Below are 23,996 nucleotides of genomic sequence, written 5' to 3'. Positions count from 1 at the left end.
CCCGCCCGGGATGTTCACGCTGGGGTATTGGTCAGGAAGTTCCACCTTCGTTTCCCCAATAAACCAGGTCCACCTAGAAAGGGTCCGGTGGCCCCTCATAAAAGGGGGGTGCTGTAAAGGATCTGCCAGGCACAGCTTCTGTGTATACGCCCATAGGTAATCAGTCTGCACCTGCTTCTATGTCTGTGAAACTGACTCCATCTTCCACCACTCAGGATGGCAGGCTTAGGAGTGGGAGAGCCTATCACAGCCTGGCCAGATGGAGCTAGCTCCCGCCCTCTGTCTATTTATACCTGCCTTTCCTGTTCCTCCTTGCTTGTGATTCTTCTCGTGTGGTTTCCTGGCCCTGCTGCAGCTTCTGAACTATTTGACCCTGCTTCATTCTGACCCTGGCTTGCTGACTACTCTCCTGCTCTGCGTTTTGGTACCTCGTACACTCCTGGTTTGACTCGGCTTGTTCACTACTCTCTTGCTCAGCGTTTGGTACCTCGTACACTCCTGGATTGACTCGGCTCGTTCACCACTCTTGTTGCTCATGGTGTTGCCGTGGACAACTGCCCCATTTCCCTTAGCTTTGTGTACCCTTGTCTGTTTGTCTGTCGTGCACTTACTGAGCGTAGGGACCGTCGCCCAGTTGTACCCCGTCGCCTAGGGCGGGTCGTTGCAAGTAGGCAGGGACTGAGTGGCGGGTAGATTAGGGCTCACTTGTCTGTTTCCCTACCCCCATCATTACATGAATCAAGAAAGCAGAAACCATTTTATTACGTCTTTATTTCTAATTGTGTCCATGTGTAAATATAAGGATATAAGGTCTGAGAACATTCATCTATTTCTATATGATACATTTGTTGGTCTGCCTGACATTAGGGGGATTAACGGATCTCTGAATCACAGTTACAAGTCTCCTTACAGATGTTCTTAATCTTATATTCTTCGTCCATGTCTTCCTCCTCTGAATCACACAAGTCCTTGTAATCTGAGCATTCTTCAAACTCATCATCATATGGACAAGGATTAACTGAAAAGAAGGATAACAGTTGCTGTAATGTATTTTTAGTTCAGTTTTACCTCCAGTGAAACATAAACACTTGTCTTAGATTCTCATGTACAGAATCCATGTGAAGCCTTTCCCATCAAACCTTAGCTGTTGTGCTGCAGACCTCTCCTTCCTCCAAATTCTCTAACAGGGAGTTGCTATCATTATGTGTTTATGCTACACATACAGTGGAGCTGCCGCACGGTCACAGTCACCATATATACAGGCCTGCTAGCGAACATTACACTCCTCCTCTCATATTGCCAGGAAAGAAAGAGACTGCTTTTTCAAGTGAGCGCTGATGCTGCTGTGATCACAGGACTTTATTAGCCTGTAAGTTTCCTCTACAGACAAACAGAGAACATGTAATTCCCTTTGTGTTTAAAATATTCAAGTTATTTTAGCTAGATCTATATCATTATCTATCTATCTATCTATCTATCTATCCATACTTGCCAACTGTCCTGAATATGCCGGGACTGTCCCGAATTTACAGAGACAGTCTCGGCAAATTACTGTCCCGGGACTTGCCATGGAATGGCTACATTGGCTATGGTAATGAAATACTATGGCAGAGCAGGAAACTATCCGCTTCCTGCTCTGCCATTCAGTGTGGCATCATCTACAGTGGGGCTGCGTGCCTCTATTTACAGGGGGGCTGTGTGGCTCTATCTACAGGAGGGATGTGTGGCTCTATCTACAGGGGGGCTGTGTGGCCCTAACTATAGGGGGGCTGTGTGGCACTATCTACAGGGGGGCTGTGTGGCACTATACAGGGGGGTTGTGTGGCACTATCTACAGGGGGGCTGTGTGGCACTATCTACAGGGGGGCTGTGTGGCACTATCTACAGGGGGCTGTGTGGCACTATCTACAGAGGGCACTGTGGCATTATCTACAGGGGGGCCATGTGGCACTATCTACAGGGGGCTCTGTGGCATTATCTACAGGGGCTGTGTGACACTATCTACAGAGGGCACTGTGGCATTTTCTACAGGGGGGCCATGTGGCACTATCTACAGGGGGCACTGTGGCATTATCTACAGGAAGCAGTGTGTGGCACTATCTACTGGGGGCAGTGTGGAGCACCATCTTCAAGGGGCACTCTGTGTGGCACTATTTATGCTGGTTTTTACACTGCCAGTAGTGTTCAGCACATATCACCTAGCCCTAGTGATAAAGTGAGACATCACTTGCCTGTAAACAACCGGATAACTAGAGAGAGATACTGGCCACCATAGTAGTTGCCAGCCAAACTAGTGCAGACATTTTTGTTCATTTATCTCTATGTAGAAATTCTGGAAAGAAAGCCATGCCCACTAGCGACACCCATCAGATAAGCCACACCCGCTAAGACACACCTGCCAAAGACGCCACACCCTAACTGTCCCTGGAAATTTGCTTCAAATGTTGGCAACTACGGATGTAGCCATCTTTATCTTGACTCTGATAACTTGCTGCAGCATGATATCACACAACAACAACATCTCATATCTATCTATCTATCTATCTATCTATCTATCTATCTATCTATCTATCTATCTATCTATCTATCTATCTATCTATCTATCTATCTATCTATCTCAGCCAGGAGGAAGTAAAGGGATGCAGTAATTCAAGTCTGCTTTCCCCTTACTGAAATGTGCAGCCTGCAAGTGAGGGTACAGGGCCGAACTCCCATTCCCCTCCCTCTCGTAGTTGCTGTCATCCAGCTTCTACTGTATAAATGGGGTGATTGGGCCCTTATTAAAATAAAAAGTGGGGGTCCCAATCCTTCTGATATTCTTTTCAGTAAAAACAACTTACCACAAAGGCCATTATTACAAGCATGTTTACATTGGGAACATGCTTCTCCGGCTTCATACGGACAATGAAGATTCTTCTTTACATTTCCTCTGTCATGAAACGGGGACATGGTGTTAGATTGAATAATACTTTACATTCAATACACAACATGTAAAATAGCAAGCATATTTACTGAGGTTATAGTAGGGGTTCCCAACCTTATAGCCATGGGCAACCCCTCAATATTGTTTCCACTTCCAGAAAACACTTATTCAAATTCCTATTGTAGAGATAGCTAAAGCACTTTATACTTTTATAGTTTGACCAAGATGTGCTGCCCACTTTGCTTGCTCCCATGCCAAGCATCGTGGATGGACTGAAATCAGTTTGTCATCCCTGGCTGAGTGAGATGCCTTTGAAGCAGCTTTTGGCAGGTGATAATTTTCCCTGCGGAGATCCAGTTGGTAGAGAGTCTTAAGAGTAATTCTCCCTAGAAAAAAGTATGTAAAATAGCACTCCTCCAGAAGAAAGAAAACATTGAAAATAAACAAACTAAAGACACCTATCTGTATACAGCACTGTTTCGGAGTTGATGCTCCTCATCAGTACAGAGTAGGGTTCTGATTGGCTGAGAGAGGCGCTTTTAAAGCAGCTCTTGGACAAACATCTAGCTGAGTTATGTTTCAAGGTGGGATATAGAGTCCAACATTAACTTACAGTGTAGTCACCTATAGGTGGCACTAGATTGACAGTTTCCTTCCTTCTGGAGAAGAGCTATTTTGCATACTTTTTCCAAGGGAGCAATGCCCTTAAGACTTCCTACCAGCTGGATCTCCACAAGGAGAATCATCACCTTCCAAGATCATCATTTAGCCAACAGAACCCTATTCTGTACTGATGAGGAGCAACAACGTCAAACCAGTTCTGTATACAGATGGGTGTTCCTAGTTTGGCTAATAACATGTCGTGTTTCAAGACTCAATAAAGCGTCCAACATTAATTTACAGGGTTGTTACATATATGTGGGAGAAAAGGTTTTCTTCCTTCTGCAGGAAAGCTATTTTGCATCAAATACACTTATTGTAGACTTACCCTATAACATTTTTGCTTAAAGAAAAATTAATTAAAAATATATATAAAAGCCTCTCCCCCCCCCCTCCTCGGTTGTGCTGCCTGCAGGGGCCCGAGATGGTCTAGTAGCAAAACAAATACCTGCAACTGCATACGTCGTGAAAACAGACATCAGTGGACCAGACAGACATCAATTGTGATATTTAAAAAAATGCCAAGAATGTAAATGTACTCACGCTGGGCAGTATTGACAGACGTAATAGTAAACGAAACTCTGCTTGGGACAATAAGCTAATGCACAACCGATTTTAAAGGACCTATACCAGACGAGCTGCAAGAAATAAAAAACATAATAATGAGAATTAGTCAGTTAGGAAACTAAGTAATCAAAAGCAAAAGGATGGAAAAAAATATATGCCGACATTTACTAAGACTGGCACATCTTTCACCGGTCCAAGTTAAAGAGATAGTTGGCGTGATTTGAGCAATTTTTTTTAACCCCTTCCAGGCGTATACCGTATACTTATGTCATAGCCGGGTAAAAGAAGTATGGAGCGGGCTCAGGGGCTGAGCCCGTTTCATGCTACAAGGGTGTTGGCTGTACGATACAGCTGACACCTCAGTGTAACGAGCGGACTCTCGCCAGTTGAACCACTTAGATACGGCGGTCAAAAGTGACGGTGGCATCTGAACAGTTAGAAAGAGGGGGTCAGCCCACTCTGACAGAACATTAGCCCCCTGGAACACGATTGTGGGGTGACGAAAGGTTGTCATGACAGCCTGGGTGCCTAATGAAGGCCCTCAGGTCTGCCATTTTTGTAGGGCTTAATAGGAGACAATCCAACATTCACTGGTTCAAATCTTCAAGGGGGGCCAATAAATAAAAATGAAATACAGATAAATAAAGGTTTTTTTATGTACAAAAAATATGTTAAAAGTTTTCCCATTTTCCCCCTAAAACATTCTAAAAAAATAAATAAAATAATCATAATTGGTATTGCCGCGTCAGTAAAAGTCAGGACTATTACAATATAAGGGTATGTGCACACACACTAATTACGTCCGTAATTGACGGACATATTTCGACCGCAAGTCCCGGACCGAACACAGTGCAGGGAGCCGGGCTCCTAGCATCATACTTATGTACGATGCTAGGAGCCCCAGCCTCTCCGTGGAACTACTGTCCCGTACTGAAAACATGATTACAGTACGGGACAGTTGTCCTGCAGAGAGGCAGGGACTCCTAGCATCGTATATAACTATGATGCTAGGAGCCCGGCTCCCTGAACTGTGTTCGGTCCGGGACTTGCGGCCGAAATACGTCCGTCAATTACGGACGTAATTAGTGTGTGTGCACATACCCTAACATGTAACCCGCTCGGTGAACACAGTAAAAAAAATAAAAAATGCCAGAATCGCTATTTTTTGGTCACTTAATTTCCCACAAAGAATTGAAATAAAAAGTTATTAAAAACTCGCATGTACGCCATAATGGTACATTAAAACTACATCTTGTCCCACAAATGATAAGCCCTTATACAGCTCAATCAACGGAAAAATAAAAGTTATGGCTCTCAGAATATGGTAAAACAAAATAAATTTTAATTTTAACAATTCGTTTATTCCTGGCAAAAGTAGTCAAATATAAAAAAAAACAACATTTAAATTTGGTATCGTAATGACTCGCAGAATACGGGAATCACAGTTTTTCCCATTCCACCGCACAAAGACTTTTCCAGTTTCCTAGTACATTATATGGTACAAAAAATGGCAACATGAAAAACTACAACTCGTCCCGCAAAAAATCAAGCCCTTATACGGCTATATCCACGGAAAAATAAAAACTATCTCCTTCACTAAGACTGGTGTATCTATGGACAGCAAGGGCAATATGAGCTCACATGCTACAAAAATTCTGTTGGGCACGTTGTCTAATAATCATGTCATCATCAGCACTGATTTGTCAGCGGTCCTCTAATCGTTAAACCATACCAGAAAAAAAGGGAGTATATAGATATATACATGTAAATATAAATATACATATATATCTATAGGACAGAAACGTTGCGGCTGTGTTGGCTGAATAAACCACTGTTTTTGATTACTCCGGTGTGCTGTGGGATTTCTTCTTCTTTAATATATAGGTATATAAAAATATAACAAATTTTATTGCACATATAAGACAAACCAAGTTTTAAAAACGTAATAATTCAAGGCAATAAAGACTCTAGGTTAGTACATGATGTAGTAGAACAGACTATACATGCTGATCAAAAATAATGAACTATCTATATTATAGACTAGAAGAATAATATTTATACATAGATGGCGGTGTACAATTGCATACCTCTCAACCGTCCCGATTCCGGCGGGACTGTCCCGGTTTCTCACCGCTGTCCCGCCCGGTCTTCAAAATGTCCCGCTGGGCGCTGCATCAAAACAGCTGACTGCAGCAGCGATCAGAAGAAGGCAGGAGTCTTGCAGCGGTGTTCTCACTGGGATCGATGCCGGCCCGGGAGTGGACCAGTCCAGTCACCTGACCTGTCACCCTTACATATGTGTCATATGGACACAACGACGTCACTCACTTCTGAAGCGGAATCCCCGACCCTGTGGCCGGGGATTCTGCTACAGGAGAAATGAGTGACTACACTGTCCATATATGGATACAGCGACGTCATTCACTTCTGAAGCGGGAATCCCCGACCCTATGGCCGGGGATTCCGCTACAGGAGAAGTGAGTGACTACACTGTCCATATATGGACACAGCAACGTCACTCACTTCTGAAGCGGAATCGCCGACCCTATGGCCGGGGATTCCGCTACAGGAGAAGTGAGTGACTACACTGTCCATATATGGACACAGTGACGTCACTCACTTCTGAAGCGGAATCCCCGACCCTGTGGCCGGGGATTCCGCTACAGGAGAAGTGAGTGACTACACTGTCCATAAATGGACACAGCGACGTCATTCACTTCTGAAGCGGAATCCCCGACCCTATGGCCGGGGATTCCGCTACAGAAGAAGTGAGTGACCAAACTGTCCATATATGGACACAGTGACGTCACTCACTTCTGAAGCGGTATCCCCGACCCTGTGGCCTGGAATTCTTCTCCAGGAGAAGTCAGTGACTACACTGTCCATATATAGACATTCAAGTCAGTGACTCCTCCTGGAAGGGGGGGATGGGTGCACCTTACAAGGGGCTGTGTGGAATTACCTACAGGGGACTTGGTGGCATTACATACAGGGAGCTGGGTGGCATTACCTACAGGGGGCTGGGTGGCATTACCTGCAGGGGGCTGGGTGGCATTACATACAGGGGGCTGGATGGCATTACCTGCCGGGGGCTGGGTGGCATTACCTGCCGGGGGCTGGTTGGCATAGCCTGAAGAGGACTGGGTGGCATTACCTGCAGAGGGCTGGGTGGCATTACATACAGGTGGCTGGGTGGCATTACCTGCCGGGGGCTGGGTGGCATTACCTGCAGAGGGCTGGGTGGCATTACATACAGGGGGCTGGGTGGCATTACCTGCCGGTGGCTGGGTGGTATTACCTGCAGAGGGCTGGGTGGCATTACATACAGGGGGCTGGGTGGCATTACCTGCCGGGGGCTGGGTGGCATTACCTGCAGAGGGCTGGGTGGCATTACATACAGGGGGATGGGTGGCATTACCTGCCGGTGGCTGGGTGGTATTACCTGCAGAGGGCTGGGTGGCATTACATACAGGGGGCTGGGCGGCATTACCTGCATTACATACAGGGGGCTGGGTGGCATTACCTTCATGGGGCTGGGTGGCATTATCTGCAAGGGGCTGGGTGGCATTACCTGCAGGGGGCTGGGTGGCATTACCTACAGGGGGCTGGGTGGCATTACCTACAGGGGGCTGTGTGGCATTACCTACCATGGGGGCTGTGGCATTATCTACATAGAGAAGTGTGTGGCAAAAAATTGAAATGAAATTCATCCGATTTTAAAACGGACAGGGAAAACAACGGATGCAAAACGGGTAAAAATCGGCCATTAAAAACGGCAACACGACCCGGAATGGAATAGGAACGGATGCAAAACGGACGTTTTTATCGTCCGACGCTCGGACCCTGTCGTGTGAATAAGGCCTAAGGAGCTGTGTGTTGCGCTACCTACAGGGGGCCTGTGTCTGGAGCTATCTACAGGGGGACTGTGTCTGGAGCTATCTACAGAGAGGCTGTGTGTGGAGCTATCTACAGGGGGCTGTATCTGGCGCTATCTACAGGGGGGCTGTGTCTGGAGCTATCTACAGGGGGTTGTATCTAGATCTATCTACAGGGGGGCTGTATCTGGCGCTATGTACAGGGGGGCTATGTCTGGAGCTATCTACAGGGGGTTGTATCTAGATCTATCTACAGGGGGGCTGTATCTGGCGCTATGTACAGGGGGGCTGTGTCTGGAGCTTTCTACAGAGGGTTGTGTGTGGGGCTATCTACATGGGGGCTGTATCTGGAACTATCTACAGGGCGGCTGTGTCTGGCGCTATGTACAGGGGGGCTGTGTCTGGAGTTATCTACAGGGGGCTGTGTGTGGGGCTATCTACATGGGGGCTGTATCTGGAGCTATCTATAGGGGGCTGTATCTGGAGCTATCTACTTGGGGGCTGTATTTGGCGCTATGTACAGGGGAGCTGTATCTGGAGCTATCTACAGGGGGGCTGTGTGTGCCACTATAAACAGGGGGCTGTGTGTGGAGCTATCTACAGGGGGCTGTGTGTGGAGCTATGTACAGGGGTGCTGTGTGTGGAGCTATGTACAGGTGGGCTGTGTGTGGAGCTATCTACAGGGGGCCTGTGTGTGGAGCTATCTACAGGGGGGCTGTATCTGGCGCTATGTACAGGGGGCTGTGTGTGGAGCAATCTACAGGGGGCTGTGTGTGTGGAGCTATCTACAGGGGGGGCTGTGTGTGGAGCTATCTACAGGGGGGCTGTGTCTGGCGCTATCTACAGGGGGGCTGTGTCTGGCGCTATGTACAGGGGGGCTGTGTGTGGAGCTATGTACAGGGGGGCTGTGTGTGGAGCGATCTACACGGGGGCTCTGGTGCATGATTTTTCCATTGACCGGTAGCAGAGTTACACAACTGGAAAAAAAAAATCCCCATCATGTAACTCTGCTACCAGGGTCTCCCTCTTGACTTTCATTGTTCTCAGCCTTTTGGTTTGTCCTGCAGCTGCTGTCGCCGTGATGAGCAAATGTTATATCCAAGATAGGAAAAGTAACACAAAGACGATATAACCGGATCCATGATATCTGTGATATCCAGACAGTCCAGAGATCCGCAGTGAGAATGTGCGCTTGTTATTTGCAGAAGGATCTGGCCGCAATTTGATGTTGATGCCGTATATTGGGCGTGGTTAGGGGGCGTGGTTTAAAATGTCCCTCTTTTCCGAATTCAAAAGTTGGGAGGTATGCAATTGTACATGTTAAAGGAGTTGTCCAGGAAAAAAAAAATCTAAAAAGTGTCCCCCAGCCTTGGTTTGCCTTCCCTAATACCCCCTATTAAACTTCTAACCAGTTTCTGTTTGATCTCCATCGTCACTGGCTGCTGCTCTTTCTGTTTGTTTACATCACTTGCTGTCTGTTTCCTGTCTTGTAATCCACCATACCCATGATCCCCTGCTGCATCTGAGGAGACAGTTGCATCTGCCCCCTTCCTCCAAAGCATCTCAGCTATTTGCATACTGCGCCACGCCCCTCTATGTTCACAGGATCTTTCCCTGCTCAAGTTACTAATTTCATGCAGCTCCCTCCCTGCACACGGTCTTACACACTAATAATCATCATTATCCTTTGTGCCTCCATCTATCCCTGATCTAAGTACAGGCAAGCATCTCCCTCCCCCGCCTCTTTCACAGCCTGATAACCGTAAGTCTGCCCACTCCACCCATGTCAGACATCTTGGTACGCACAATCCAGTCAGCATATTTTCCTCACCTGCTGCTGGATCTGTTCCAAGAGATCCTGTATTAGGCCCTGTTCACACTGAGTTTTTTTGCAGGCAGAAAATTCTGCCTCAAAATTCTGTCTGGAATTCCGAGGCAGATTTTGATCTGCCTGCATGCCGTTTGCCGCATTTTTCGCATCGTTTTTGCCCGCAGCCATTGAGTGCCGCGGGCAAAAATTCAGCGAAAAACACTTGCTCTGCCTCCCATTGATGTCAATGGGGGGTCAGAGACGTAAACACCCGAAAATATGGCATGCTACTTCTTTTTCCCGCGAGCACTAAAATCGGTAAAAACACCTCCGCCTCCCATTGAAACCAATAGGAGGCATTTTCGGCCATTTTTTGACGCGTTTGCCGACGCAGTTTCCTCAGTATAGGCCATCAATATCTGATCTATCAGGGTCCGACTCCCGGCACTCCCGTCGATCGGCTGTTTTCAAGGGGCCACTGTGAACCGCCGCTACAAGTGTGTCCGTGATTCATAATGTAGAGCACTGTGGCCCCTTCAAAACAGCCGATCTGCAGGGAGACCTATCAGATATTGATGGCTTATCCTGAGGATAGGCCATCAATTTTTGTGGACTGGAAAACCCCTTTGACACCCCAAATATGATTACTTTATGGAAAGTAGACCCCAAGGTATTAATTTAAATAATTGAAAATCTGCCGTGTAAAATGTCTGCAGCATGCAGATGAGATTTGTAAAATCTCATCTACTTGCCTTGTACTCCGTGTGAGTTACATGGTGACTTTGGCCACGACACAGGTTGTCCCACCGAAGATCGCTATGTCCCATAGCCTACACCGCAAGTAATGAAAGTCAATGTGGTTGCGTTGGGACCTGCAAGTAACTGCGACACGACAGTTTGGATTTCTTGCAAATGTCATGTCGAGGCAAATTGCGCGTTGCGACACAACCACATTGACTTTTATTACATGCAATGTAGGCTACGGTACATAGCGATCTTTGGCTTGTCAACCTGTGTCGTACGTAGCCAAAGTTGCCGTGTAGCAGATAGACAAATTTATTTATAGAGGAAATTTTTATTGAAAAAATAAAAAGTGTGTTTTTTTTTTACATTACATTATTCTTCTGTCTGCCAGAGAGGGAGAAGATGCAACTGGTGATCGCTGTGACAGCGATCATCTGGCCAGAGACCACTCTGAAGCCCGGTGATACAGCTGTCTCTAGACAGCTACATCATGGAGCTCCTTACCGTCGGCACGCATGTGATCGCTGTGAAAGGCTGTAAAAGCGTTCACATAGCTGAGCGCCTTACCGTCTGCGCACAAGCGCTGCTGGGAGGAGCTATGTAATCGCTGTGACAGGCTGTCACAGCGATCACATGACCGGAGACCACACTGAGTGGTCTCCGGGTGAAAGCTCTGTGATGTCAGCTGTCTTTAGACAGCTGTATCACAGAGCTCCTCACAGTCGGCGCTGCTGTTAGGAGCAATGTGATCGTTGTGACAGGTTGTCATAATGATCACATGACCGGAGACCACGCTGAGTGTTCTCACGGCCCGTCCTATGCGACGGCGTACAACTGGCCGACGGTCCCTACGCTCAATAAGTGCACGACAGACAAACAGACAAGGGTACACAGAAGCTAAGGGAAATGGGGCAGTTGCCCACGGCAACACCGTGAGCAACAAGAGTAGTGAACGAGCCGAGTCAAACCAGGAGTGTACGAGGTACCAAACGCAGAGCAGGAGAATAGTCAGTCAAGCCAGGGTCAATATGAAGCAGAGGTCAATAGTACTAGCAGGAACAGCAGAGTCAGGAAACAAGAGAGAATCACAGGCAAAGGAAGAGCAGGAAATGAAGGTATAAATAGACCGAGGGCGGGAGCTAGCTCCGTCTGGCCAGGCTGTGATAGGTTCTCCCACTCCTCAGCCTACCAGCCTGAGTGGTAGCAGATCGAGTCACTCTATCAGACCTAGGAGCAGGTGGAGACTGATTAACCACGGGCGTCGACACAGAAGCTGTGTCTGGCAGATCCTTTACATCGGAGCTAATGGACGGGTCTGCAGAGTAAGTGCCAATTTTGGATTAGCAAGCGGTCACGTGAATGAAGATAGGATATTCCGCTACATTCATCAGATCCAACGTAAGTATATTGCAAGTTACTTGTTTTGCATTGTTTGATTTAACTAAATGTGATTGTTTGCTCCCGGAAAAACGCTTTAAACAACAACCCTCAATCAATTCTCCATAAAGTGCTCTCCTTCCTGACATGTAAATGAAAATAGGGGAGATTGCAAGGGCACATAAATGTTTTGGAGTTCAAATTAATGGCCAGTATTACCCATCTCACATTTTTGAGGTACTAAACCTTGGAAATATTGCTAAGGATAGGGCTACCCATTAGCCGGTAGGTTGGGGCCTCCTGAAATACGGTAGCCATTCAAGGGGAACCAAGGTGTGGACAATGAAATATACCAACAAACCACGTTGGGTGTTTCCGTTCAGCGTATGTGATCGGAAATACTTTTGTCGCTTACGCTGAATAGACCCATATTTAAGGGTGTCCTTTTGGCATTGACCGGAGAGGTCTTACTTAACTGTATAGGAAAGTGCAGCCAGCTACACTTTACTATGCAGTCGGCCAACTCAAAAAGAAACTAAAAGATCAGACAACAGCAACTTCCACCGGCAAAATCAGTTGCGGTCTACCTTTAAAATCCGTAATGGGGTCCCTACACCTTGTGCCTTTTATAAAACTAGTGTCTTCTTATGAAGTAGAAGGGCTGTTTGCCCCCCTCAGGCACCAGGACCAGAGTGTGACTGATACCTCTGCACTCTATAGCTGCGCCTTTATTTACAGGGGTCTCAGGAGACATAATGGTTATCTGTGATGAGACAACCCCTATAAAATATCATGGGAAATGTTGTATATTAAAGTTTGTATTGCATAGAATTACGCAGAGTAAATTACAACATAATAGTAGTAGATAAATCCTAAATTATTTGTACAGTAGAGGCGCAGACACAAACATGGACTTGAAACGCGCGCCCTACCTGGGTATAATGGCCAATGACACTGCTGCTTTGTTTTGGTCCAGATCCATAATCAAAATCTTTATTTTCATCCCACCAGCCTTGGATCACTTTAGTCCAATTCTGCAGCCTGCTAGACATGTATAAGTTTTCTCCACATCCAAAAGCTGAAAACAGAATCATAAGTTATAAGCGTGTCTGACATCTCCTTACCATAGTTGTAATAGAGAGCTGCCCGGAGCATGCGGCATGTGCGTGGGTATATATTGTATGTTTTATATGTGTGTGCACTACATGGCGCTATTACTTGTATGGGACTGTCTTTTGGATATTGAGTGTCTGTTATTTGTGCACTATATGGCGCTATTACTTGTATGGGACTGTCTTTTGGATATTGAGTGTCTGTTATTTGTGCACTGTTTGGCTTTATTACGTGGACGTCTTCTGTCACTCTCATTTATATATTGTATATCTATTGTTAAGATAATCTTTGGCACCGGTTTGGAGATGGGCACTGCTATGGGCACTGGTATTCGCATATTGTTGTTTGACTTTGTATGACATTATTTGTGCACTATATGAACTATTATGTGAACTCCACTGTTATTTTTACATTCTTTACCATTGTTACTTTGCCCTATATAATACTGTTATTTGGATATTTTTCAGCAATGTTAATGTGTGGCACTGTTATGTGGACATTATATGGTACTTTTGGACGTTGTTTAGCACTATCAGGCAACTTTTTTTATGTTATTTTTTCAAAACTAGTTTGGATTTTTCAAGGACAGTGATCTAGTTGGTTGCAATGGAAAAATTCTCCACTTTTTGTCTTCATTAGTTTTAATTTATGTTTATTTCCTTCCAAAAAATATAATGGGGTCACTCAATGTCCTGCCCCAATCTTATTCCACACCTGGGTGGACGCCAAATCCTTTAGTATTTATTTTTCATTTTGCCTGTGTTTATCTTTAAGGCCGGGTTCCCAAGTAGTGTAAACGCCGCAGGTTTTCCACCACAGAATTGTGTGTGGAAATTCCGCAGCATTTACTGTAGTGCAAAGTGGATGTGATTTAGTAAATCTCATGCCCACGTTGCAGAAAAAACCCGCAGTGGAAACGTTAATAAATTGACCTGCGGTGCAGAATTTATGTCCTCAGCATGTCATTTTATGCTGCATTTTTGTTGATTTTCTGTTGGGGATTTTCCCCATTGAATTCAATGGGGATGCAAAACCTGCAATAGAAAGACATGTGCTGCGACTTTTGCGGCCTAAAGCAATTACGCTGCAAAAATCGCAACTCTGACAAAAAAAGAAATACACACTTACCCAGAACGCCCTCCTTGGTCCTGCAATCACAGGCCGCAGCGTCACATGGCCTGCAAAATCATCGCAGGAAGTCGGACTATGCGCAGAGAAGACGGAGGGGGTAAGTATTAGGCTGGGTTCACACGACCTATTTTCAGACGTAAACGAGGCGTATTATGCCTCGTTTTATGTCTGAAAATACGTCTCCAGTACGTCGGCAAACATCTGCCCAATCATTTGAATGGGTTTGCCGACGTACTATGCAGACGACCTGTCATTTACGCGTCGTCGTTTGACAGCTGTCAAACGACGATGCGTAAATGGACTGCCTCGGCAAAGAAGTGCAGGACACTTCTTTGCCACGTAATTTGAGCTGTTCTTCATTGAACTCATTGAAGCACAGCTCAAGATTTACGAGCGTCTCAGACGGCTCGCAAAATGCGAGGAGGAGCATTTACGTGTGTAACGAGGCAGCTGTAAACAGTCTGTCTTTTCACACGTAAATGCCTCTCATCGTGTGAACATACCCTTAGCGCTTTCTTCAGGAGCGGAAATTCAATTCCGACTAAATGAACTGTGGGTTCCAGGTCGGACATGCTGTGTGATTTTTACGCAGCATATCCGACCCGTGGGAACCCGGCCTAATGGTGATGACTTGTCTCTAAATCCTGCTGTATTTGACCTGCTCTATGTCCTGCTGGTGCCTCAAAACATCCTCAACATTGTAGGTATTGTCTAACTAGTGATAAAGGAACGAGCACAATTCAATTTACATAATTTACCTACATGTAAATATTATATTAATGCTCCATACACCTTGTACTAGATCATTAATAGAAATATGGAAACTAAAGGGAATCAGTTTTAGGGCACGTTCAGACCTGGCAGAATTTTTCAGCTGCAAATGTTGGTGCAGATTTGGGGCAATTATGCAACAAATCTGCAGCAACATTTGCAGATTTGACAGGTAATTCAGACGTTGCAGAAAACACAGCGGACTTGCCATAGATTTCAGTTTTTTTCTTTGCAAAGGCTGAAATCCGCAGTGAAATTCCGCTTCTTCTCCGCAACAATCAGTGCATGCTGCAGAGGGAAAATTCTGCACCGCAGCCTAATTTCCGCACAGATATTTTCCGCAACGTCCGAACTAAGTTTCCTAAAAATGTATAGAAAGAAATGTAAAAAACGGCTGCTGCAGAATTCCACTGCCGACTGTCCACAGCGCAATTCAACAGCAATTCCGCCACGTCTGAACGTGGCCTATATCTATTCAAAAATTCCCCTATTAACTTGGATTCCAGTGAAAATGATGAAATCCTTGTCTCCATTCACCTTCCTCCAATCTTGCCCTTCTTTTCTATCAATGGCACTACATTGTCCCCCAGGCCGAGTATTGTAATATAGCGGTCCCACAAAAATTGCGACGTCTTTCAGCCCGGCATCCTGGGATGATGTTTCATCCCAAGTGACCGCTGCAGCCTGTGATTGGCCTGTGATTGGCTACAGCGGTCACATGGGATAAAATGTCATCCCAGGAGGCCGGCCTGGACTAAGAAGCACATATTTCTGGGTAAGTATAAGATTTTATTTTTTTTCTGAGTGACGATTTGTGGCGGGTTTTACCTCCCAATTGAATTCAATGGGGAAAACAGGCAACAAAAAAGCATCGATTATGCATATATAATTGACATGCCGCGCATCATCTACGCAGAAATGCGGCTCCATATTAGGAAATTTGTTCGTTGGTAATCCACCGATAAACTGAATTTCGCTGATTCGCTCCTCTCTACCCATTACTGATATCCAACTCATGAATCTATAACTCCCTGGTTTCATTTGAATCACTATTTATATCATTCAGAATATACTCGTATCTGCTTCTGAAACGTTAACACCATTGCTATATGTATACAGATGTAGCCATCTTTATCTTGACTCTGATAACTTGCTGCAGCGTGATATCACACAACAAAAGCCATTGAAAAAGTAAAGTTAAAGTTTCTTACCACTGTGTATTTAATGTGTTAAGAATCAAGATAAAGCTGGCTACATCTGTACTAGTGAAATGGCAAACGGAGGACTTTTATGGGGGGGGGGAGTTTCCAAGCATGTTGGTGCCCATTATGGAGATGGCAATATTCCCCTCCCCTTATTATACAGATTGTCTGAAAATGGACAGGTAATTGGTAACCCTGGTTATATGTCTGGTGATTTGGGATGGTGCAGGGGTAGAGGATGTAGCACGGGGCAGGTACTATAAATGCACCTATAATATTTTATTGACTCTAAATAAGTCTACATTTCTTTATAGGGTTCAGCTTTGCTTCCCTTCACACAGCCGTAGGGTTATATGATACATTTATATCCTCTTGCAGCTACCACTAGGGGGAGCACACTGGATTTATACAGCTCCAATTAAACTCTATAGTAAACACATATACAGAGAGCTCCCCTAGTGGCTGCAAAAAGAATTGTATAATTTAACTCTACTTCTTATAACCGGCTTAGAGGAGAGTTTTCAGGTAATAGGTGCACCTAAGTGTGTCCCTGCGTGGACACTAGGATACCAGTGCTAAAAAAAACCTCTAATGCAATGACAAAGTCAGCTCTGCTATACCTGTACCGCTAGTCAGAAATCCAAATCTTGAAGAACATTTGAGAGCCTAAAAAGAAATATACGTACTGGTGATCTCCCTTTGATCTGCTTTGCTGTGACAATGCTCACACTTGTTGGCCCATATTTGTGCATTTGCTGCGGCTTCATCAGACCATTCCTTTATGAAAAAAACACAAATAAAAAACATAAACCACCACGTAAAAACGCCATCCAAAAACATAATACTTCTAGGGCCGAACTACACAGAGTTTTATGAAGCGGAAACTGCGTCGTTAAATGCGTCAAAAAAAGGCCGAAAATGCCTCCCATTGATTTCAATGGGAGGCGGAGGCGTTTTTTTCCCGCGAGCGGAAAACCCGTCTCGCGGGAAAAAGAAGTAACATGCCCTATCTTCGGGCGTTTACGTCTCTGACCTCCCATTAACATCAATATAAGGCAGAGAAAGCGTATTTTGTTGCGTTTTTTGCCTGTGGCACTCAATGGCCTCGGGCGAAAAACGCTGCAAAAAACGTGCCAAACGGCGTGCGGGCAGATCAAAACGTACCTCAAAATTCCAGATGGAATTTTGAGGCAGAATTTTCTGCCTGCAAAAAACTCTGTGTAAACATGGCCTTATTTCATTAGATCTGTTTGTATGTTACGGATTTCAGTAGGCAATGCCTAAATTATGCCCCTCCGTCCTCGCTTCTATCTGGGAGTACGGAGGCAGATCTCACCTCTGCTATACGCAGGATTAGTGGCTACGAGTATCACTCCTGTCCAACCTGCTCGACTACAATACTGCAACGTTTTACAAGATCTGTGCCTGTGAGACTTTTAGAGTAAGTTCACACGTGGCAGATATGTTGCAGAAATGTCTGTGACTGAAAATCCGTTCTACTGAATGCGCTAATTTCTACAATGTGCGCATGGATTTCTGAAAACCCCATTCAAATAAACTGCACAGTCGCAGAAATTTTTGCAACAAATCTGCTACATGTGAATTCACCTTTTACGCTTCTATTATAGCATGATACATGCATAAGGGTGCCCACCCTGACTTGCCAGCCTACTCCTGCTCTAGGTACATTGTAGCATTCACCATCTGATTTATTTACTATGATACCAATCATACCAGTGCCCCAGTGGGAGCCCCGCCTATCTCCAGAACAGGGGCCACACAATCCCTGGCCCTCATGTTGAGAAGGCCGCCTTAGGCGAATGAGTAGACAGGTGACTGCCCGGGTGTGCGTCTCTTTCCATTTTCATCTATGGGAGCTACAGGAACAGCCGGCCAATCCATTAAGTGTCGGGAGCTTTCAGCCGCCCTCAGTGGTGGAGCCCACATAATCCCCTTAGTATAAGGGGTAACCGAACAACCTCAGGCCGTTGGCATACTATTATGTCAAAGTGCGGGTAGGATTTATTATACGGCGCTCTTTCAAGTTACAATAAACCCTAACACTATGGAAAGCTGATTCCAAAGTAAGAAAAAAACTTGAACCATTTGCCACCGCAGACAGTTTTTGTTTTCTCACTTTCCATTTTTCCTTCTCACCTTCCAAAAGCCATAACTTTTTTAATTTCTGTCGACATAGCCGTGTGAAGGCCCGTTTTTTGAGTTGTAGTTTTTAACGCCACCATGTAATTTCCCATATAAATTCTTTGTGGGGTGGTAAGGGGAAATAACGGATTCTTTCCTTGTTTTTTAGGTTTTGTTTCCTTATTCTGCAGATCAATATGATCGCTGCCATACCAAATTTATATAGTTTTTTTTTATGTTCTACTACTTTTACAAAGAAAAAAATATTTGTTAAAAAAAAATTTGTGTCCCCATATTCTGAGAGCCAAAAATGTTTCTATTTTTCCGTTGATTATGGCTTGTTTCATGCTGGCGGATAATTTTAATGGTACATTTAGAGGTACATTTTTTGAGTGAGTTTTTGATCACTTTTGATTTCATTTTAATTAAGAGTTTTTTTGTTTGCTTTTATTACAGCGTTCAACGTACAAGTTGAATAATGTGATATTGGAATAGTTCAGACTTTTATAGGCGCGGCGATACCATTTATTAATATATTTATTTTTTTTTACATTACTTTAGGGGAAAAAAGGGAAAAGGGTTTGTTTTTACTTAATTTTTTTACATTATTAAAAACTTTAACTGGTTTTACAAAAAATGTTTAGGGGACTTAGAGAAGCGATTGTTTGATTGCGGTACAATACTCTTCAATACCTATGTAATGCAGTGTATCGTTATTTCAGGAATTGCCACACCGTGATTGCGTCACGTGGTTGGCCAATGGTGTGTTGGAGAGGGAAGTCGGAGAGAGCTGCTGGTAGATTGTAAGGCGGGATTCACACGACCGGGTCGCGTCCGAGCCCGAGTGCCGGCCGGTAAAATCGGCCATTCTGCCCGGCCGGTTTGCATAAAGTTATGCATCCGTGCCGGGCCGGGCATATCAGCGGCAACTCCTGAAGGGGAATCCCCATGTGTTCGGGGATTCCGCTTCAGGAGTTTCCCCTGATGTCACTGCCCAGATATGGACAGAGACATCAAGCGCTCTGTCCAGGAGCGGAATCCCCGAACACACGGGGATTCCGCTCCTTCAAGGAGCTAAAGTGCGGCTAGCACATAGCAGAGCGGGGAGATACCTCGACGCTCTGCTATAGTGGCGTCGCTACAGTAGTAGCAGCAGCAGCAGCTGCTGCAGCTGCTAGCGGCGCCATCAAAGGTGTCGCCGGGCCAGGGCGCTTTTAAAACAAGCAGGAGAAGGGAGCCAGCGCAGCGCTCCCTCCACCTGCTGTACACCCCGGCCCTGCCACACCGTGTACAGCGATGCCATTCGTCAGAATGGCATCAACTCCTCCTCCTCCTCACATGCACTCTGCGCTGTGAGGAGGAGGAGATAGAGCGCAAGAGCCGGAAAACCCTGCCGTGTGAATGAGGCCTAAGGGAACTATTTTTTGAGAGGCCACTGTACCAATGTAGGTAGGGCCCCAACTAAAAAGGATCGGGCCCCACCCTTATATTTTTTCAAGGGACCACCTCCAAGCAACCAATTTTGATCGAGTCCTGTGAATGGTTTTGACATTGGCGCTGGACTAATACCCGAAACCTAATAACCCCTAATTTTTTTTTTTGCTCATTTTCACAATTAAGTGATAAACTAAACAGAAATCCAATGGGATGATGTCAAGTTTTACCATTTTCAGCATGTTGCTCGGGGAAGGATCCACTTGTGCTCTTAGCTCATTGTGTCTGTCAACAATGTATTTTCGGATGTTTTCATTTTCACATGAATATTTTTTATAGACTGAATCCTGAAAAGTAATCAGATAGGATTATTAATAAATGTGAGATGATTTCTACAAATGCTTTGGAATGATCCACAACCACACGCTAAACTACTGCAATCAGATTTCTTCCCGAGGCTTGTAGAGTTGAGAAAACTATTCAAAGTCAGCGTCAACTGGCCATCAGGTACGAGTTGTGCCAAATAATTAGGCAGAGAATCACATATAATACATAGAAGTTTTTATTTTTTTCCCGAATTGGTCATATCTTGTTCCTTAAAGTGGTTCTCCGCAGTGGACAATCCCTACTTGTAAGAAGGGTCCCTTGACAATAAGCTGATCACAAAGTATCTCCCTAATGGGACCTCCCGCGATCAGCTGTTATCTGTGGGGAAACTTGCCAGTAAGTGTTTAATTTACCTGCAGCGCCACCACAGGGGAACTTAAGCATTACACAGTGTCCATTCACATCAATGGGTTATCTGTGTAATGCAGGACAGGACTGGTCCTCCAGGGCAAGATACACTTTTTGTAACCACTTTCCACTCTGGCCAAGATATGAGGTTCCTGAACAGAGGACCCACCCCCCCCCCCCCTAGTATCTCAGAATTCTCTAATAGGGGATATGAAAATGGGTTTTCTAAAATGGACAACCCCATTAAGGCCAGGATCGCTCACACCATTTTGAGGCAGTTTTTAGTGCATTTTTTGTGCAGTCTTTTAGCCAAAGGGAAGGAAAGGTATAAAGAAAAAACTGATATATCATTTTTCGCTTGTATGCATTCCCATGTTTGGCTAAAAATACTGAGCCAAAAAATGCACTACAAACAGCATCAAAACTGCATGCGTTATCCTGGCCTATAGGGATTTCTCACAATCATATCTTATGGCATTTCAATTAGTAATGCCACAAAAGTTTAATCAATGGTAACCGATGACAGCTGCACCTTTATGGCTTATGCAGGTCTTATTAAAAAATAAAGATGTTGTATCAATAACACAACCCCTTTTCAGATGCCCTTTTAGGGTGTATGGATATTATAAAGTGTGTCCCCCAATTAGGCCTCGCCTCTATTATCAAGAGCAGAGAGCTGGTAACAAGGAACGTCCCTCGCTCTGTCAGATTTGTTCTGTATGTCCAGCCGCAACTTCCTCCAACCATAGCAGCCGATCACCAGGGAATTCAGAAGCTGGACCTGCAGCGATCAACTGATCACCTGGTCACTTCACTGCAAATAGGAATTATTTTGCTAATCCCCCAAAGAGGTCCTCTCTCCTGATAGTAAATACTTTTATTCCCTATAAAATAATAATTGACAACTAGTCATCACAAATCTCATTAATAGGGTTTATCCCTACACAGTCTTACACTGTCAGCACTGATTGGACAGTGTGGTGACACCCAGTTGTCAATTTATTCATACATTTCCAGGAGTAATAACAAAGGAATGGAAAAATGCAGAGCCCTATGAAAAGATTCTCCGAAATTGTTATTTGATGCGGAATACATGTATATTTACTGAAACCCGGATGAGATATGGGATATGGGATAGGCAGAGTAGGCAGTTGTCTAGAGCACCATGGGGCAGGGGGGTGCAAATTGCCTTTCAATTTCTATAACCATTTGGGCACTTGGCTGATAATGCTGTGGGACACAACTATATGTACATATATCAATGTTAGAAACACATACATAACTAGACATAAGAAAAGCCAAACATGCATGTTACTAAGTGAATCAAGACTGATACATTGCTGTGGGTGGAACGATTGGGCAACCAAAAATTTTCAAGCTAAATTTTAGGAACCAAGGGTGGAAAAGGGAGCACATTCTCTGGAGCCCCTGGCTAAAACAGACAATTAGGAGAGCCGACAGGTTCTCTTTAAGGCTTCGTTCACATACCCATAAAATAAATTCAAACAGCTAAGCTGCAGTACCAGCCAAAGCCACAAGAGTAGTGCTGTGTTGGGTACTGCAATGAATGGTCTGCAGCACACCAGCGATTGTCGTGGCCCTTTCTTCTAATTAATGAGAATACAGGGAGACACCCAGGGCCGGCGTTAGCACCCGGCGAACCCGAACCCAGGACCCACTACACTTGGGGGGGCGGGGCCACTAGGCCACAAGGTGCTGACGCTGCTGTCGTCACGGATGTAAGAAGGAGAGAAGGAGTCCCAGGCAGAGTGCTAGCTCTCTGGGGAGGCCCCTGACATCACTGTCCATATATGGGAGGGTGGCTGTGTGGCACTACCAGGGAGGGGGGCTGTGTTGCACTACCAGGCAGGGCGGCTGTGTGACACTACCTGGGAGGGGCGCTGTGTGGCACTACCTGGGAGTGGGGCTGTGTGCACTACCTATGAGGGGGGCTGTGTGGCACTACCTGGGAGGGGGGCTGTATGGCACTATCTACAGAGGGCACTAAATGTATGGGGGTACAAACTGGGTGGCCTAACTTCTATATGGGGCATAAACAGGGCCTAATGTCTATATGGGGCACAAAGTGACGTTTTCTGCCAGTTTACTGCCGCCGTGAGTTCCCCCTCAAAGGGGCTCACTAAGTCTGTGTCGTCCAAGGGCCCACATAAACCTGGAGCCAGCCCTGCAGACACCCACAAATAATACATTGATTGCTTATCCTAGAAACAGGGAAAAAACTGCTCAAATGTGTTTTGTCATGATGTCGTTAAATACAGGTGACAAATATAACTATAGCGATAAAATTGCAATAAGATATAAATTATAACTAGTATTACCTGACAAATAGTTTGTTGAACTAATATCGTCAGACAAAGAGACAGGAACGTCACCAAATTCATCTCTAAAGCTGGAATAAAAACAAGAAATTAATTTATAAGAATAATAATAGAAATAATTTTCATTTCAATGCATGGAAACTATTAACATGCTGCTGTTGATGGGTCTGTTTCTTATACTATGTGTGCATTTTACACTAGGGACTACTGTTGTGATTGGCTTATTAATTTATTGACACCCCTTGCAGCTCTTGTCTTCATATGTTTCTAAACCTAGCTTCTGTGAATATTTTAAAAAGCCATAAATAGAATAAATTTAAAAAATCATAAAGATCCATCATCAGCAGCTTGTTAACAGTTTCCCAAATAAAAAAGGTGAAACAGCAAATATTATGAAATCTCTAGATTGCACCGTGCTGATGATAAAGTCAATGATAATGTAAATCGATACCCAAGTCCTAAGGGTTTTACCAAAGAATCCAACCCTTATATCACCCGTGTAAACAAGTTCCCCCTGGGAGTCCTTTGCTTCTCTGCTCAGGAATTTAATCCTACTCTCCACCACAGAACTTCTTTATATCAGAGACATTTAGACATTCCAATGTGAGAAATAAATAAGTTGACTAGAGAGCGGAGCAAGTCCATATGTACAGCGCAGGGGTAAAAACAAAATATTTCCTATCTGCTCGTACAAAACTTGTATTTTGAATTAGGAATAAGATACACACGTAATCCTCTCAGAAATCCTTTAAACCACATGTTGTTCCACTGGAAGCGTTGACTGCCGAGGGCAGGGGGGGCTTCTACCTTTATTTTAATAATTGTCCTATTGACACCTTTGAATCTAACTAATAACTAACTGCATGTAGCGCTCTGTGGTTGTGGTACTTAAAGAGGCTCTGTCACCAGATTTTGCAACCCCTATCTGCTATTGCAGCAGATCGGCGCTGCAATGTAGATTACAGTAACGTTTTTATTTTTAAAAAACGAGAATTTTTGGCCAAGTTATGACCATTTTCGTATTTATGCAAATGAGGCTTGCAAGAGTCCAAGTGGGTGTGTTTAAAAGTAAAAGTACAACTGGGCGTGTATTATGTGCGTACATCGGGGCGTGTTTACTACTTTTACTAGCTGGGCGTTCTGATGAGAAGTATCATCCACTTCTCTTCACAA

The 23,996-nt window shown here is 44.8% G+C and overlaps 1 protein-coding gene across 1 annotated transcript; it reads right to left on the bottom strand.

The window, feature by feature from the left end:
- Positions 1 to 751: 751 nt before the first annotated feature.
- On the bottom strand, positions 752 to 22,886 carry LOC142760634 (cysteine-rich venom protein TEL1-like). The gene is made up of 7 exons (XM_075863826.1): positions 22,824 to 22,886; positions 19,980 to 20,096; positions 16,860 to 16,950; positions 12,889 to 13,034; positions 4,127 to 4,221; positions 2,841 to 2,929; positions 752 to 1,018 (listed from the first exon to the last, which is right to left on the bottom strand). Exons 1-7 carry the CDS (start codon positions 22,884 to 22,886, stop codon positions 873 to 875), a joined length of 747 nt encoding a protein of 248 aa, XP_075719941.1. The 3' UTR covers positions 752 to 872.
- Between the last annotated feature and the right edge of the window lie 1,110 nt (positions 22,887 to 23,996).

The sequence above is a fragment of the Rhinoderma darwinii genome, chromosome 4 (assembly GCF_050947455.1).
Source record: "Rhinoderma darwinii isolate aRhiDar2 chromosome 4, aRhiDar2.hap1, whole genome shotgun sequence".
Taxonomy (NCBI): Eukaryota; Metazoa; Chordata; class Amphibia; order Anura; family Rhinodermatidae; genus Rhinoderma; species Rhinoderma darwinii.
The sequence above is the reverse complement of the archived record's forward strand: the minus strand, read 5'-3'. Positions and strand labels throughout refer to the sequence as shown.